Source organism: Empidonax traillii, unplaced genomic scaffold, assembly GCF_003031625.1.
Source record: "Empidonax traillii isolate 1590-97213 ecotype Southwest subspecies unplaced genomic scaffold, ASM303162v1 scaffold208:size1045274, whole genome shotgun sequence".
NCBI classification, from domain to species: domain Eukaryota; kingdom Metazoa; phylum Chordata; class Aves; order Passeriformes; family Tyrannidae; genus Empidonax; species Empidonax traillii.
Window position 1 is genome coordinate 500,991 of NW_020955401.1, and position 17,971 is coordinate 518,961.

At 45.9% G+C, this 17,971-nt stretch overlaps 1 protein-coding gene across 1 annotated transcript in view; it reads left to right on the plus strand.

Annotated features, from left to right (window-relative positions):
* The window catches only part of RIPK4 (receptor interacting serine/threonine kinase 4), a 23,018-nt gene extending 5,083 nt beyond the window's left edge, over window positions 1-17,935 (plus strand). Inside the window, exons 2-8 of the mRNA XM_027887405.1 lie at window positions 3,285-3,576; window positions 11,396-11,544; window positions 12,362-12,411; window positions 13,531-13,689; window positions 14,600-14,706; window positions 15,227-15,479; window positions 16,426-17,935. Of these exons, the coding sequence (XP_027743206.1) occupies window positions 3,285-3,576; window positions 11,396-11,544; window positions 12,362-12,411; window positions 13,531-13,689; window positions 14,600-14,706; window positions 15,227-15,479; window positions 16,426-17,603 (2,188 nt within the window). The 3' untranslated portion in view covers window positions 17,604-17,935. The remainder of the gene's footprint in view (window positions 1-3,284; window positions 3,577-11,395; window positions 11,545-12,361; window positions 12,412-13,530; window positions 13,690-14,599; window positions 14,707-15,226; window positions 15,480-16,425) is intronic.
* Window positions 17,936-17,971: the final 36 nt, after the last annotated feature.

Sequence of the window (17,971 nt, forward strand, 5' to 3'; positions counted from 1 at the left end):
CCTTCTCCCCCTTTTTCATTTTCCCTTTTTTCCCTTTTTCCCTTTTTTCATTTTTTCATTTTTCCTTTTTTCCCTTTTTCCCTCTTTTTTCCTTTTTCCTTTCTTTACCTTTTTCCTTTTCCTTTTTTTTTTTTAATTTTTTTTTTTTAATTTTTATTATCATAATGGTAGGATATAGTACTGGAGGGGGAGGGGAATGGAGCCAAGGTTCTTAGAGAAGATAATTCTGACTCTTTAATCGTGTAGGTGTTACATAAGAAACCATTATAACAGAGACTAGTCCTGTGCCTCTTGACTGAGAAACCCCACCTGGAGCTTTTCTTTTCCTCCACTTTGGATAGTGCAGTATAATTCCTAAGCGCTAGGAGTAACTGAGCAGTGTAACACACCCCTCCATCCCATCCTTTGATCTGTTAAATGTGAATTCGGAGGATCCCTGCAGCATCCTTTGTTGCAGCCTTAGCACTTGTGTATTGAGGCGATGGGCGCACTGAGAACACCTCAGCCTGTGCCGACTGCCGGTGGCACCTTGTGAGGGAAAAGGGAAGGGAAAAGACCTTTGATCTTTGCCTGATGGAGGAGATCTTGTTTTAACGAGCTGTTTGTGTTAAGACGATTAACGCGAGTGCACTCCAGCACTTGGCTAATGACTGTTTTGCCTCTCTTTATTTCCTTTGTCTTCTTTCCTTTTCTGTTTTCAAAAGGTGACAGGGGCCTTTTGGAAACGTATTTGAAAGCCGACTTGTCTCCCCCTGGCTGTGCCAGACCCGCTTGTCTGATTCAGTTTTGAATGCTCTGGATACAGGAAAGTGATAAAGGTGGCAACTGTTGGATGGGGGCTTTATTTAAACAGGCAAATTAGATAAAGGGCACTTGGCCTGTTAGTTAGTCAGTCAATTCACTCAATTAACCGTGTCTGGTCGCAGCGGAGAGGGAGCTTCTTATTATTACTTTGTTGAAACTGAAGATTCTCTTTTTGTAGGGAAAATGCCCCGTTTCGAGCAGCCGATCCCTGTGTTTTCGGTGATGCTCTCTGAGGTTGTTCTTAGCCCCGGAACCCCAGGAGTCTGGTGGTTCTTGCTAGACTTTAGCTGTGGCTGGGTTCTTGCCTTGCCTCGGAGGGCTCAGACGGGTATTTTACATCCCTGACTCCAGAGCTCAGCCCGCCGAGGCCCGGTGAATTATGCTGGCTATGCATGTGGCTTGGGGGCAAGGAGTTGGTTGTGTTATTCATGGGCGCTCCCTTCCAGCGTGCCAAGGAGCAAACTAGGTACTTGTCTGCAAAGGCAATTATTTCACAAGAAAGTTGCTGTAGGGAGCAGCAGGAGCCAACATGGTTAATAGAGAGATTTCCCTTATCTTTTTTTTTTTTTTTTTCTCTCAGCCTTTACGTCCCTCTTATACCACTTTTTGGCCTGATCTTGCCTCTGAAATGGGTCTGGTGCTTCTGGCTAAGCTCGACTTGCCCTTAGTGGGAAGTGTTACCTGAATCAGGTTGCCAGAGCAGGTGAGGAGCAGGCAGCAGACCACGTTCCCAGCCTTGGCTGGGTTTACATCCCGCAGCAGGCAAAGCAGAGGGGAACCGAAGTGTCCTGATGTGGAGTCTGAGGGCCAAACGGCAGCTCCCAAAATCGCTCCCACGTGGGAGCACTGAGGGTCCCTTGCAGGCTCCCAGTGGTGTGTTCTGCCCCCGACTCATCCAGGCACAGGGAGGGGGGGGGACACGTGGGAAGGGGAGACTTTGCTGCACGAAGGTTGGGCTTGGCGTTTCTCTTTAGAAGAGCAGAGTGCTTCTAGCTCGGATTTAAATCCTTTAAAATAGAAGTTTGATGGAGCTGAAAGCTGTGCTGTGGCAGAGGCTCCCGCAGCAGTAACTGGTATCACTTGTTGGTGGCACAGGGCAGGATTTGTCTCTGGGCGTTTTCCAGGCGACAGAGCTTTTTGCCTCGCAGAGGGTACAAGCATCTTCTGATCAGTTGTGGCAGTTGCTGAGAATGTGCTCCCTGGGCTTTATGTTTAAACCCTGATATCTCCCAGGAGAGTTGGTCACCCCAACACCACCTGCACGGGGTAGGGGAGGACCAAAGTAATGTCATTTTTTTTTTTTTTCCCCTTTCAAAGTAGGACCCTCTGCTTACCACACATCTCTGTTAAAACTTCTTCCTGTTCCTTCAGGTGCTGGTCTCCGTTAAATAGCACGCACATCTTGGGTGCATTGCAGGAGCTGTTGTGAAATAAGAGAGGGTCTGTTCAGGAAATATGACCTGTCTGACCTCCCTGTGTCCTCTTGTGCATCGGTGGGTGACAGCAACAGTGATGCATCAGTACCCACGGCCCCAAGCTGCTCTGGGTATTGTTCATCATCGCTAATAAAGCAGTTTTTAGGACTGAAGGTTCTGTCACCCACCATTTGTGGCCCCTCTTCGTGGGCACAGTCAGACTGGGGAGAGGACCCTTGTTGCTTTCCCCTTTTCAGTTTGGTGCCCAGCAGGTCCTTGTGGGCTGTTTCAGGGTGAGTGCTGTGAGTGAGGTGCAGGAGAAGGGCACAGCAATTAAGGGTCTTGACCTGGGAGGCTGCAGCTTGGACTGAGTAACACTTAACCCTCCACAGGGTCAGGCTGAAGTGACCTGTAAACAACCCGGGGTGCTCATTACACCTGCCAGGACCGGGCCTGTTACATCACTTAAAATGGTGCTCCTGGAGGTTTTGGCATCTGCTGGAGCTGCGTGAGCACAGTGATGGAGCTTTCAAATCTGTATTTTGAGGACAGGGAGGCTTTTGTTGTGCCTCCCTGGCTACAGCAGGCAGCTTGCTCCCCTGAATGTTGGCTCCCAGGGATTCCTCTCCCAGCGCTTGGGTCTGAGCACGGCCGCTGGAGCAATGCTGTCCGTGCTCTCTCCTGATTAACTCAGCCTTATGACTCACAAAAAGTTAATGACTTTAGCCCAAGGACTTGCAGCAGTGGTAAACCTGGGCTCTGCATGTATTGTCCTCGTTCTTAACAGCACAGCATAAACATCAAAGCGGGGAGATGGGCTTTATGCTCTGGATATTTGCACTGTGGAACTGTGTGCCTCACCTCTTTGTCGTCCTTTAGAAGCGTAAAAACCAAGGTTAGTAAACGTGGAAATATACCTGGAGTGCAGGCAGGTGAGGTGTAGCATGGTTCGGTCAAGTGGTGATCGTGAAATGTGGTGTTCAGTGTTATAAAGAAATGTTTTGTGCACATTTGGTGGGAGGAGAAACATCTACTCCATCCCTCACCTTCCGTTCTTCTACCCAGGGAGCGCATGGAGTTACTGGAAGAAGCCAGGAAGATGGAAATGGCAAAGTTTCGCTACATCCTCCCCGTTTATGGCATCTGCAAAGAGCCGGTTGGCTTGGTGATGGAATACATGGAGACGGGGTCTCTGGAAAAGCTCCTGGCTTCTGAGCCTCTGCCCTGGGAGCTGCGCTTCCGCATCATCCACGAGACAGCCGTGGGGATGAACTTCCTGCACTGCATGTCCCCTCCGCTGCTCCACCTGGACCTCAAGCCTGCAAACATCCTGCTGGATGCCCACTACCATGTCAAGGTATGCACTTGGACAGTCTGTGCCAGGGACACCCCCCCACACACACTTGGGATATTCCTGCGTGGCTCCTGCCAGGTGCCAAAGCCCGGGAGAAACCAGCAGCGCTCCTTCTGAAGTAGAAAATGCCAGTCTCCAAATTTAAATCCTGAGGTCAGCTCAGTTGGTTAGAGCATGGTGCTGATAACGCTAAGGTTAGGGGTTCAGTTCCTGTCTGGGCCATTCACTTAAGAGCTGGACTTGATGACCCCTGGGGGTCCCTTCCAACTCTGAATACTCTGTAAAAAATACACCCAAATATAACCTAAAACTAAATCCACCTGATTATGCACCATTTTGGCACATAAATAGAAGTACAGTTAGCAAACCTGTGAGAACTCACCTGAAATTTTAGAAGGATGCAGTGAACTCTGGTTTTGAGACCTAATGGGTCCTGCTATGAATTTCCTCACAATAAGGTCATGAGGCAGATGAGAACAGGGAGAGAAAAGCAGTGTGAACCTCTAAATCATCTCTGCCACCTCCACAGCTCCCAGTGTCTGCCTTGTTCTGTCTGGGTCTTTCTGGCTTTGTGTGCACCACTAAAAACGCAAATCTCATTTACAGCTGGAGTCTGGAGAAGCCTTCCCAGAGGCAACTCATTTTCCCCTTTCATTTGCTCAGAGCATGTACAGTGAAGAAGTATCTCGGTCCTGACTGTTCTTGTGTGCCAGAGGTCACTTAAAGGAATTTTTTGTGTCTGTAACACCACAAAATTCTTTTCGTTGTCCATTTCCAGAGTAAAGCCAGCAAACTTGTTAGCCTTCTCTGTTGGAGGTTCTATTTTGACAGCTGGACCAAGGATGTTGTGCTTGCTTTCTCATCTTTCCTTTTGGAGAGGAAAAAGACTGAAATACAGCTTTTTCCTGTTTTTTTTTTTTTTAGGGCTTGGTTTTTTTGTTTGGTTTTGGTTTGGTTTTTTGTTGTTTTATTTTTGTTTGGGGTTTGTTTGGTTTTTTTCTTTGTTTGTTTGTTTAGCAGTGCCATAACCCATCTGCTCCTTGTTTTCCTGCCCCCCTCACTGGTCAAGTGGCTTTGGTCTTGCTGTACCCTTCTGAAAATGAAGTTTTCATTGAATAAAGACATCTCTCCTGATGTCATGAGAGGGTTGGAGCCATAAGAGGAGTGAGCCTCTAATGAAATCCCACCTGTGACAATCTCACCTTTTTTTACTGGGCCTCTGAGTGCTTTACTTCTTAGAAGGATTTTCTTTCTGAGGCAGGAGGCATCTGCAGGTGGTCATGCTATTAATACAGGAGCATGAGGATTTGAACTGCTGAAAGCCTGTTCTCACACAGTGGTGCTGAGAGGCCTTTGCTAGGTATTTATTTACTTAAAGTTCATGCTTGCTTGCATAACTTCTTAAATTCCTAATTCTTGACTCATCCATGAGCCAAGATATGAAGGCTGTATTTTTCTCACTGTTTCAGGAGGTTGAAGTGCCTGATATTCTGCCTGCTGTACAGCAGGGTGGTGATGTAATACCAGGGGGCAAAGTGCAAAATGTTCAAAAATGTTCAAAAAAGCTTCTGGTGAGGTCATTGCTGACATCCCTGAACTGTTGCTACTCACTCTGTACATGAAACACATGAAGGTCTTCAGACCCTTCTCATTAAGTTCAGAAAAGAATAGTCTAATCCCAACCTTTTCCAGCCAGCAGTCCTTTACATCTGCAGGCATCTTGGGAACCCCTCCAAGCAGCAAAGCAGACATAGGAACTTACCTACATGCAAAACGAGAGACGAATGTGTTCTGTGAGGCGCCTTCACTTTAAAAGTGTGGCCCCAAACCTTCTTTTTGTGTGATGTGAAACTCATAATTAAATTTCAGACCCTGCAGCTTGATTTAATGTGCATTTTCTTGCTGGAAGGCGACTGGAGCTGCTGATTGAGGTGTTTTTTTTAAACGTTGGCATTAATTTAGTAGGTGACCCGTCCCTAACAGAATCCTAAGGTGAGTGAAGGGATGTTGCAGGCTGCAAAAGAAGAGTTTGGAGGTAGGGAGGACTTCAACAAACTGTTTGCCCTTGAGCCAGGAAACAGCTAGCCTTCCAGTGGAGCACAATAGAAATGCTGCTGTGCCATACTCGACTTAGATGGGAACACACCCTCCTTTTTTTACGAGGACAGTGCTCACTGTAAAGCCCCGAGTGAGGCTGATGACTAACACAGTGGTGTCGTACAGAACTTATCATCAAGTGGGTGCCTCCATATCATAAAAGCCTGGGTCTTACATAAGTGTGTGCTGAATTTTGTCCTTGGGAGGGTAATTAAGAGGACGGGATTAGCCTGAGCAGGGATATAGATAGAGAGATATTAACTTTACCAGAGGCTCCTTGGGGGATTCCTTGCTGGTTTAAAATATGTGGGTATAATGTGTGCAACCAGGTGAAGCTTTGCTGGTTTTTTGGAGGATGGATTCATGCATCCTTCCGTGTGATCTGGTGGTAGGACCTCCCTTCCCTACCATGTCCTGCTCCCTCTTGGTTGCCTTAAGCAGCATGGTTTCCTTGGGAGGATTATTCCATACCCAGGCAGGCTTTGCTAGCAGGGATCAGCCTGCAGTTTGTTTTTTTTCCTTACTATCAATCTCTTGCTTCCATTTGTGCCAAGATCCTCCCTGCCTCCTTCTCCAGTGCATATATGCAGCCTTCCAGTATTTACAGGCTGTCTTAACACCTATTTTTTGCTCAACTCCACCACTTCTTACGAGCTTGTTCTTCATTTCTCCTACCCTCCGTGCACATTGTGGATCGTCTCCCCTGAGCTACCTGTGATGTGGCAATCGCTGGCACAGGGGAAGCAGCGCCACATTCCAGCACTGCCCTCGTGGGCTGTGGGTTTGCTGTGATCCCTGCTTGGATGTGATCTCTGCCCAGGGCCCTTTGCAGGAGACTAAACACCCCATCACGTGCAGAAATCTCATACCCTGACTTGTTGCCAGCTGCCCATGCCCTCGTGCTCTCTCTCTCTCTCTCTCTCTGCTGCTTCCCAGATTTCTTATCTTCAGTATCTCATGGTCAGGAGTCTTACTTTTTGCTCAGGTATTTAAAATGAAGTCAACCTGCAACTTTAGGGCAAAAGCATTTTTTTTTTAAAGTTCTTGTTTCTCTTGCTCTTCAGCCTTTTCTTTTCCAGCTCCTCATCTTGTCATATACATGTGTACACACACACACAGACAGAAACGTGTGTATGTGTGGGTTCATGCACACACAGGGGCAAGCCCGACCAGTTATTTTTCACCTCCCAGGTTTTGCCTTTAAAGAACTTAAAGCAGAATGAGCTGCCCTCAGCTCGCTGTAGTTGCCTTTATCCCCTCCCCAGTTCCCCAGTTTAAACCAGCGTGGAGAGCGAGGTTTGCTGCTGTGCTGTGCCGTTTTGATGGTCTTGCTAAACACGGGTAGTAGAAGTGGTCTTCACTTTTACCTGATTCAGCTGAAGAAGAAGCTGCAGAATTTCTGAGCGTGGATTTTAAGGCAGCCCAGTCAGATGGCAAATTTCTTGATCAGAAATCTTCTTAATGTAGGTGGTTAACTGTAGGTCCAAGTGATACCCAGAGGCCAGGCTGATAAAGAGCAGTTGTCTCTCTTTATTACAATGCCTGGTGTAGTTAGCACAGCCACTTTTTTATCAGCTGCAATTGCTCTCCTGTTATTAGAAAATGAGGAGAGTCTTTATTTTGTGTGTCCCTTCTGGCTGTTTCCCACCCTTCCTCATCAAGGTTTCCGTGCAGGGTTGTTGTTATATAGCCCTTTAATCCCAACCAACAAAGCTGGTTTGCACCTTGATCAATTCTCTTGATTGATCTAATTGTGGTGGCACAGGGGAGGGAACAAAACCACCCTTGTTACAGTAATGCAGATTTATGATGGATTAAAATGGATGTTTGGCTTTGGCTTGTGCTGCTTCTGAGGAGAAGCATTACAAATGTCCCACCTGAAATGGGTTTGGAGTAGGGCAGACTGGAAAAGGATGGAAATATAGCCTGTTTCAGAAAGACTTCTCTTAGTAGCTAAATGAAGTGTGTTCATAAACATTGAAGTAATGACATAGGTTTGAAGTGCAGGTGCTGGTTGTGTCTATACTTGGAGTTAATTTTGAATTATAACTTTTAGTAGCCCAAACCTGTGCATATTTCTGAAAAATTTCTGGCTTTCTTAAAGAACAAAACTGAAAGAGAGAGCCTTTCTCCCCCAGCCCCAGAAAAAACAAACAAACAAAGCAACCTTCCCACCCCCAGACATCTGAAAACCCTGCAGACAAATGTGGTGGCACTCTCAACATCCAAGTGCACAACAGACTTTGGACAGAGACAAATACTGGATGTGCCAGCAAGCGATTAAAAATTAATCTGGTGGATTTGTTACCTGTTTGATGAAGAAAACCTTTTGTTGAACTCCGTCCCCGAGTCCATGGCAGTGGATTTCTTGAGTCTTACTTGCAGAAATCAGGAGCTAGGGCCTCATTCAGGACATCAGGAGCTAAGGGCACAGTTCAGGATGGCCTGTCAGGAGTCATTAGTTAAAGAAAACACTTTCCAAGCACTGATTTCCAAGCTAGATCCCTGCAGTGTTTAAGAATAGCCGACTGTAGTAACCATTGTAGTTATGTGAGCGTAGCTTCTAGTTTTAAAAACAAAAAATCACAAAAAATACTTTAACAAACCCAAACCCCCTAAAACTTTGCAAGTGAGTGTTTTTGTACAAACCAGAATGGGAAAAAAAAAAAAAAAATCCACAAACGACAGAGGCAGAGAAAGGGCAGTGTGCATGGTGTGCTCGAGTTAAAACAAACTAACCTAAAAAAAAAAAAAAAAAAAAAAAAAAAAAAAAAAAAAAAAAAAAAAAAAAAAAAAAAAAAAAAAAAAAAAAAAAAAAAAAAAAAAAAAAAAAAGGAAGAAACCCAAATCTTCAGATCTTGAGATCTCTCAGTATAAGTGTTGCTGGGAAGGAAGGAAAACACGTGCAGCTCCCCTCCCCAGCCGGTGCTCACGTGTTTGTTCTCATGCAGACCTTTAACGAGCGGAGCTGTCTGAACATGAACCATCCCACCACCGTCTGCGTGGGCCCTGGCCAAGGTTTTCTTTTCTCTTCTTCCTACCCCCTCACCGCCGGTTTTGCATGAAGCCTCTGTCGCCTCCTTGTCTCCTCTCGGCCCTGCTGATACCACGGGGGCTTTTTGAAGCACGGTGGGATCCACCTGGAATAGAAATAACTGATGGGAGGAGCGAGATTGCGGGTTCCCGGGGCAGATCCTGCCGGTGGGCTGCAGGGATAGGGTGGATGCAGAGGAGGGAGTGGGGAGGGCTGCTCCACTCTCACTGCCTGCACCAGCAGGGGTGCCTTGTGTTGCAGAACGAGGTACCTGGCAAGCAATTTGGAGGCAAAATAGGTAAGCTAAGTGGCTGTATCTTCCACCCACTGCGCAGTTCCCACTGGTGTTTAAAGAAACTGCGTGACTAAACACACCGTGCAGTGTGGAAAATTTACCCTAAAGGAACTAAATAAAAGCCACAGAAAGCTGTCTGCAGAATCTCACTGTTTTGTTGCAGCCTGCAAGATAAGAATTGTCCAATTTCCAGTGCTCTCTGCAGAGTTTGGTACGATCGAATTCATCTGCAGAGCAGGACTTTCCTGTTAATTGTCATTAAACCCAGTCCTTCACAGTAGGTAGGGGCAGGTCCACAAGGTGAAGTTTTTGCTGGGCTAGGGGGGGATATTCTGTGTACTTTAGCTGTTTCTTAGTTTGTAGGGTGACTGAGACTTTTTCTGTCTAACGTACTCAGCTCCTGCCTTCACCCCCAGCCTTAGATTTCCCACATCGCTGGTGGCTCTGAATGCAGGAGTGTCACAGTGCTGTGCCTGCATTTCATCCTTATTTCTTAACTGACACAGTAGGAAACGCTGGGCATTGTTTAGACAAAAGAGGAAGGTGAATGGCTTTAATTATGCCTGGATTTCTTGAGGTGTTTCCAAGCCCCTGCTCCACGTTAATCAAAGGACAGCGGCGCTTCTCCGAGTCGGATCCGTTCAGACTTGCAGCGTTCGGTTCACTCCTTACCCTGACACCTCGGTGTTTGTGGGATGTTGGGGCTGTGCTTTTGTTCTCCTGTGGAGCACTAAGTGCCCCAAACTCACGCAGCACTTCCTGGGGCGGTCGATTCAGCTCTTCCCAGGGTTAAGCTGGATCACAAACCCGGGTTTCTTGACTCCTTGCTGCTTTCCTGAACTCCAGTGCTTGGTTTGTTGAGGAGTCCAGCAATCCCCTGCTGAGACTGTAACCCCACAAGCAACTATTCCTCCAGCTGACTACCCTTTTTTCCCCCCTTTTTTCCCCTTTCATTTTTTTTTTCTCCAGTCATTCCCATAAATTGCCCTACAGTTGTAAGACACAGATGGACAGCAGGTTGGATATACCTGTGTGCTGGGGGACAGGGCATCTCCTGAGAATGCCTCTGATGAGCTCTTTGTCCATGGGAGAGGTTCTTCCTGAGGCTGTGTGGGTTGCTTTGTTTGTTTTATGGCAGAGGGAGATTCCTAGCGTGGCTGTGTAACCTGCCTGTTCTCCAGGAGTCTGAAGCTGGCAGCAGTTTTCTCCCTTTCCAGTAATGGACACATGTTACAACTAGTTTTGTGGTATCTTTAGAGACAAACTTCTGAAAGTGTAAAGTCGCAGCCTATTTAAAAAAAAAAAAAAAAAAAAAAAAAAGCCTTTTTTAATTATGCTTGTTGTTTTGAGGGAGAACTTTCTCAAAGGAGAAGCTGTGAAGATCAAAAGGGGAATGAGTCATTGAAAGACCTGAGTATTTATGAGATAAAAAGCCCGTATAAGTCGGGGTGAGGGGGAATCTTACCTAACATGTAGGCAAAAATCAGTGGGCTGAGTGGTCCCAAAAGACCTGACTTTCCTTGAAATCTCCACTTAGCATAATAGACATTTTTGTCCAGTGGGAAATAACTAAGACAAAGGAAATTCCTTGCCTATCTGTTTGCTCAACCATTGGTATGCCCTTGAGAGCAAATGAATGCATATTTGTTTGACACTTCAAATTAAAGTGGAGGTGTGTCCTTTTCATAAACTTGCTGTCACTTGTTTTGTTCGTTTCAGCTGCGTTCACTGCGTCACTGCTCCAACTTGCTGTATCTCCTGGTTGCCAAAAAGAATTCCCTACGTGGGTTTTGGATGTGTGTGTGTGTGTGTGTGTTTTCATCTTTTTTTTTTTTTTTTTTTTTAAACACTTGGTGGCTCTGGTGTTGGGTTTGGTCCTTGTTGGCATGGTCAGTGTAGCAGTGATGCCTGAAAGGCCAATTCTCTGGTGCTCACTGGAGAGCCCAGGATGTTTAAACACAGCACACAGCGTGAGGTTACGTAGGGAAAGGGGGTGGCAGAACCAATAATTACATTAAAGTAGTTTGCACTAGCTAAATTTGACTGGGTTTAAATTACAATAAATTGTCTTGGCTGTTTGTTGTGTTTGCTGTGTAATGGGGCTGACATGCTGCTGCTTGCAAAAACTGCTTGCCTTTATTTTATTTGCCTCTTTTAGCTTAACCATCACCTACCGTGGCATTACGCTTCCAGAGATGTTTTCTTGGCTTAGTGTTTCTGAACAGCAGCTCACTGTATTTGTTGGGACACCCTGTTACATCTGGTAGTTCTTTGCCGAAAAATTTTTGTGAACACCTTGAAAAATCTAATGGTACCCTGTCCTTTTCTTCCCCTCTCCCCTCTTTTTTTTTTTTTTTTTTTTTTTTTTTTTTTTTTTTTTTTTTTTTGCCCTGCAGATTTCTGACTTTGGACTTGCAAAGTGCAATGGCTTGTCCCATTCCCATGACATCAGCATGGATGGCCTGTGTGGCACAATTGCCTACCTTCCTCCGGAGCGCATCAAAGAGAAGAACAGGTGTTTTGACACCAAACATGACGTGTACAGGTCAGTTAACTACGAAAACGCTTAAAAAGCACTGTTAGTAATGCTGCAAAACGAACCCTCTTTTTCTGGTTATAAAAACCTGATAAATATGAAACCCCTAAATCTACCTAGAGCCTCACGTTGCAACGTGTCGCGTTTGCTTTGCTTTTCTGCAAAGCCTTTACAGGGTAGAGGCCTTTTAAAAAAAAGAAATCTTCATCTGATCCTTGGTCTTGAAGTTACTTATTAGCAACTGGCATGGGAGGCACTCTGCCCACCTTTAATTTCCCATCTAAAGGTACATCTTGACCTACTTCTTGAGTCTGTGACAGAATTCTTAGTTATCTTCACTGAATTTCATCACTAGGTCTTTGGCTGTTCTTTCATGGCCAGGATGATTAGGAAGAGGAAATCAGAGCTGTAGATTGAAAAGATACATCTTATTCTAAATGGAATGTGTTTCTTTAAAGCCATCCTTAAAGCAGGGTAGAAGCATTAAATTAAATCCACTGTAATGCTCTGCTGCTCTCTGATTTTGGCAGTGTTGATGTGGGGTGGTTGGTAAATGCTACCAAGAACTTGGCAGCCTCCAGCAAGTCCCTCTGTTTGCTGCCTCAGGTTCCTCCCTGCTAAGGCTTGACTTTGAAGTCATGGTTCTTGGCTGCATCTTGCTATGTGTGTTCAGCTGAATTAGATGCAGAAGTGGAGGGACAAGAAAATAACTTAGGAAAATAAATGATACTTCTGTGAATTTTTTGTCTTTGTTTAAAAAAATAAATTAAAAAATACTATTTTCTAGAAATAACTTTTTTTTTCCTTTTTTTTTTTTTTTTTGTAGCTTTTCCATTGTGGTTTGGGGAGTTCTTACACAAAAGAAGCCTTTTGCAGGTAAGTTGTGGGTTTGTCTTGGAATTTTCTTTCCATTTTCCCATTGATAAGCACACTTCCTGCCCCACCAGCCCCAGATTATGTGCATGACCTCCAAAGTCCTGCACCCTTGTGTGGTTAAACCCTTTTAAGTTCTCCAGTTCTGATCACAAATACAAGTCCTCCTGTGTCCTACTCATAAAAACAGAACCCACATTGCTGCAGGGGCTCTTGTCTGCCCCTTTTTGCTCCTGGTGGTGTTTTCTGCACAAAACTCCACGTTCATGTGTGGCCTGCTCAGACTTCTGATACACTGGCAAAGCCAACCTGGCAGGCAGCTCTGCTGTATTCTCTCTTCTCTAGTTTATTTGTAGATGGTGGGTACAGATTTGTTCCTTAACAAAAAAAAAAAAAAAAAAAAAAAAGGCAAAAAAAAAGGCAAAAAAAAGGCAAGCTGTCTCTGAGAATAAGCCTTGTTCCACCCCGCAGTAAATGCACCTCTCAACAGGCAGCTATTTATTCTTTATGACTTTTCCTGTGTCTATGACTGGTCTATGTATAGCAGACATGTCTGAACAAGTTCCAGTCTACTATTAATTTTTTCTCCCAGTGAGAGATTCCGTTTGGCCCAGTGGTTGATTCACAGTCAGGGGCCATGTTACTGCACTTCTTGATTTGTGTTCTTCCTTCACCTTTATGAACAGTCCAGGTACTTGGCCTAAATAAAACTGAAGGTTCAGTTTTATCACAGAAGATACGGAAATAGAAAGAGAGGTAGCAAAGTTATGTTTGAGGGTTTTTTTCCTCTGGTTCTGTGTCTTTTTTTTTTTCTTTTTTTTTTTTTTTTTTTTTTTTTTTTTTTTTTTTTTTTTTTTTTTTTTTTTTTTTTTTTTTTTTGGGTGGAGAAAGAGCACAGTCACTCATGGACAATTGTTTTTAACTGATACATGGGGGGCAGGTGTTACTGCATTGAAAAACGTATTGTAGGAGAAGACAACCAACTTCTTCCCCCCTGTTGATAAGAACTCTGGAAAAAAAATGCATGAAAACAAAATTTCAACACTATTAATGCTCTTAGACAAAAAGAGAAATGATTCCTTCTGCAGGGAGATCTTCATTTGTGTTGCCTTTGCTTTACAGAGGAAAACAACATTTTACATATTATGGTAAAAGTAGTTAAAGGCCACCGCCCAGAGCTACCTGCTGTTTCCAAATCCAGACCTCATTCATGTAATAACTTGATCAAACTGATGCAAAAATGTTGGCAAGATGATCCTGGTGAACGGCCAACATTTCAAGGTAAGATTTCCTCGTAACTTGGCTACCCATTTATTCTTCTGTGAGTCACGTTATTGCTCAGGACTCTGCTAATCCCTGGGGTAAATGCTGTGAACCTCTGTGACAGAATAAATAGAGCACATTGTGTGGCAGAGACAATGATACAGGCCACTTACTCATTTGTGGAGGGAGGGATTATCTGAGGACATGTCTGACCATGATGGTGTTATGTAAACAGGTCAGGAATGAGCCTTGTACTGAACCAGTCGATCCATTTAGCCAGAAATTGTGCTCATTTCTGACTGTGTGTGTGTTGGGGTAGAGGGCAAGCTGGAGTTGGCGTGGTTTTCACCATACCAAAGCCCTGGCTCTAGAAATTTGCTCTTGTGTGTTGAGAAACTGGATTATATTCTTGTAATGAAACAGTTTGTACCGTCGTTTTTCTGCCAATAAAAGGCAACTCTGGTGAAAGGCTTGAACTTGTCCAGAGCACCTGTTAGGAATTCAGATGTGCAGCAGGATGTAGCAAGTGCTTTCACCATTTAGCATTAATGGGAGAGATTTGCCTCTTCCCTCTCCTCCTGCTCAAACAAGGAACGGGGACTGAAGGGACCCCGTATTTTAATGAACATGTCGGAGTCTGCCAGCAGTACATCGGTTCTCATTCCACAGTCAGTCCTGCAGCGTAGCCACCGTGTGACACCAGCCTGGTTTGAATGTAAAAATGAATTGTTTGGGCAGCCCTGTGCACATTTTGCTTCACTGCACTCTTGTGCCCACTGGTGAGGTGTTAGATGGAATAGTCAGAATTGTAGTCTTTCTCCCACAGTATCTCAAAGCTGTTAAGTTCTGTTGCTAGAGAGAGGCAGCAGGGCATCTCAGAAGGTCTCCTGTAAGAAAACCCTAAAACCTTCTCTTACTTTCTTCAAAGAAATCACTTCAGAAACAGAGGCCCTCTGTGAAAAACCAGACGATGAAACAAAAGAGATGATAACTCAGGACCTGGACACCAAGAATTCCCCGGAGCAGCAGCCTGAGGTATTTTCTCTTTCACTTCTCGTTCAAACATGATGGGTTTTGTGAGGAACAGTTTCCTCTGTGACCTGTAATGTCCCAAGCAACCTTCTCTTTGCTGCTTTTGAGCACTGCCTTGCCTGATAGAAGTGGCTCTTGGCGAAGGAATGGAATGCCAGAGTGACAGCAGGTGCATGGAACCAGCTCAGGAAAACCTCAGTGCAGCTTGAAATGCAAGTGGATCTCACTCTGTTGAGGGAGAGCAAGACAGTTAGGAAACAAAATCTGGAATGACGTGGATGTGACTGATCTTAAAAACCACTGTAGACAGAAGAGCCACATGGCTTTCCTGGCTGTGTGAATACTGATGGAAGCTGCCCTCCTGCTTCTGAAAAATTTCAGTGACCTGGTTCATAGGTTTCATTTAGTACAAATAGTCTTTAAAGGCTACCTGCAAATTTACAAATTTATGTTTCTTCTGTAGGGCCTTGTGCTCTGTTTTCTTTGCTGACCTTTCTAAAATGCTTGTGTGCTTCTCTTGAAGGGGATTTGTGCACTGTCCCAGAAGAAACAGGAGCCTGCTCTACCATCAGTTAAGGATTACAGTCTCTCAGAGTTACTGTCCCAGTTGGATTCAGGGATTTCACAGACTATGGAAGGCCCTGAGGATCTCAGCCGCAGCTCTTCTGAGTCCAAACTTGCCTCCAGTGACAAGCGGCTTTCAGGAGTTTCATCTGTAGATTCAGCTTTTTCATCCAGAGGCTCCCTTTCCCTTTCCTTTGAAAGGGAGAGTTCAGGTAATGGTCAAGTTTTTCTTTGTAGTTGTTTGGACTGGGGCATGGGAGTCATTGGGTTGGAGAGTAGTCATGTAAAGAATAACATTCTGGAAATTACTGTTAGCCTTGCTTTCTCTTGCTGTCAGCACCACAGATTTGTTTACTGGAGGTAGTCATTTAAAAGAGAAAAAATAAATATTAAAAAAAAAAATTATGTGGTTCCCAACTGTGATCTAATGAGAAATAATAAATCTCATTTACTCTTTGAAAAGGAGTGACCTGAACTCCCATCAAAGCAGTTGTAGAATCAGTCATGTAGAGGTTGGTTTGGAAGGGAGGTCACATAGTCCAGTGCCCTGCTTGAAGTGGGATTAAAGCCAATGCCCAGTCAGGTCAGCTGAGTTTGTGGCTTTTTTGGTTATACCAAGCCTAAATCTGAGCACCTTTGTGTTTTGAGAAGCCTCAAGCCACCTTCTCAGCAGCCCCTGTGAATAATGCAATAAAGACCCTCTCACTTTTCAGTCTAGTGCTGCAAAAAACGGCTGAGTAAACAATCATTAGTGCAGGGAGATCAACCACAGCATCCTTTGGTCATCATGTCACAAGAAACAGAGTTAGTGGGGCTCCAAATCTGACCTGAAATTGTCCCTATTAAGGGACAGGAGGGTGGATTGGTTTGCAGTCAACCCATTGCTGAAGCCAGCACATCTGTTTGCCATGGGCAGGTAAGGTTTGATGGGTATCAGAAAAGTTATGGTGTCTTTTCCATAGAATTATAGGACAGTTTGGTTGGAATGGACCTTTAAGGGTCATCTGGTCCAACCTCCCTGCAATGAGCAGACACATCTTCAGCTAGATCATGCTGAGTGTTTCCAGGGACGGGGCATCTGCCACCTCTCTGGGCAACCTGCTGTTCCAGTGTTTCACCACCCTCACTGTAAAATTTTTCTTCCTTATCTCCATTTAGATATTGGTACTACAGACATACAGAAGAGGAAGCTAACGGAGGCAATTCTGTCTGGAGATACCAGCAAGCTGATGAAGATCCTCCAGCCCCAAGATGTTGATATTGTTTTAGATGGCAACTCCAGCCTTTTGCACTTGGCTGTTGAAGCTGGTCAAGAAGAATGCGTCAAATGGCTCCTCCTGTACAACGCTAACCCCAACCTCACCAACAAGAAAGGATCCACCCCTCTTCACATAGCCATTGAGAAGAAAGTCAAAAGCATCGTGGAGCTGATCATGGCCAGGAAAATCAACGTTAACGCCAAAGACGAGGACCAGTGGACTGCCCTTCACTTTGCTGCCCAAAATGGGGATGATTTCAGCACCAAAATGCTGCTTGACAAGAATGCCTCCCTAAACGAGGTCGATTTTGAAGGCAGAGCCCCCATCCACATAGCCTGTCAGTACGGCCAGGAGAACATCGTGCGGATCCTGCTGAGGAGAGGCGTCGACGTGAACGTCAAGGGGAAGGACGACTGGGTGCCGCTGCACTACGCTGCCTGGCAGGGCCACCTGCCCATCGTGAAGCTCCTGGCCAAGCAGCGGGGAGCGGACGTGAACGTGCAGACCGCGGACGGAAGGACCTCGCTGCACTTGGCCGCCCAGCGAGGGCACTACCGCGTCGCCCGGCTCCTCATCGACCTGGAGTCGGATGTCAACGTCCGGAACGCCCTCCTGCAGACCGCCCTGCACATCGCTGCCGAAACCGGCCACACCAGCACCTCCCGGCTGCTCCTGAAGCACGGCGCGGACATCGAGGCGGCCACGGCCGAGGGGTACACGGCCCTGCACCTGGCGTCGCGCAGCGGCCACTTGGCCACGACGAAGCTGCTGCTGGATGAGAGGGCCAGCGTTCTGGCCAGGGCCCCGCTAAACAGGACAGCCTTACATCTCGCTGCGGAAAACGGGCACTCTGAGGTGGTGGAGGAACTCGTCAGCGCGGAGAACATCAACGTGCCCGACAGCGAGGGGTTCACGGCTCTCCACCTGGCTGCGCGAGGAGGGCACGCGAAAACAGTCGAGGTCCTCCTGAAGCACGGGGCGCACACTGACCTGCCACGGCCCAAGTGTCACACCCTGCTGCCCCTCGCTCAGCAGAGCAGCAGTAGCTCGCTTACTGTGTTGCTGAGTGACACTTAAGCCAAAGGTGCCGGAGGTGCTGCCTTTGTACGTGGTGTGAGGAGGCTGCTGGAGCTCAGCTCCTCGGGGCCTCCTGCAGCTGTGCAGTGACCCCAGCAGCGGTGTCAGCGATGGACTGAGGTGCAGCCAGCAGAGGTTTGAATGTGTGATGAGACTGCAGGTGGACTAAGGCCAGGTGTAAGGCCCCGAGCTGGATCCTGCCACGCCGTGGTCTGTATCGTTCATTCTGCACATGCCCTGCCCTGGCTGGATCTGGACATTCCCCTCCTGAGAATGCTGTGAGAGAAGGATGTGACTTTGTGGGATCCCCCTGCTTTTTTTTTTTTTTTTTTTTTTTTTTTTTTTTTTTTTTTTTTTTTTTTTTTGGT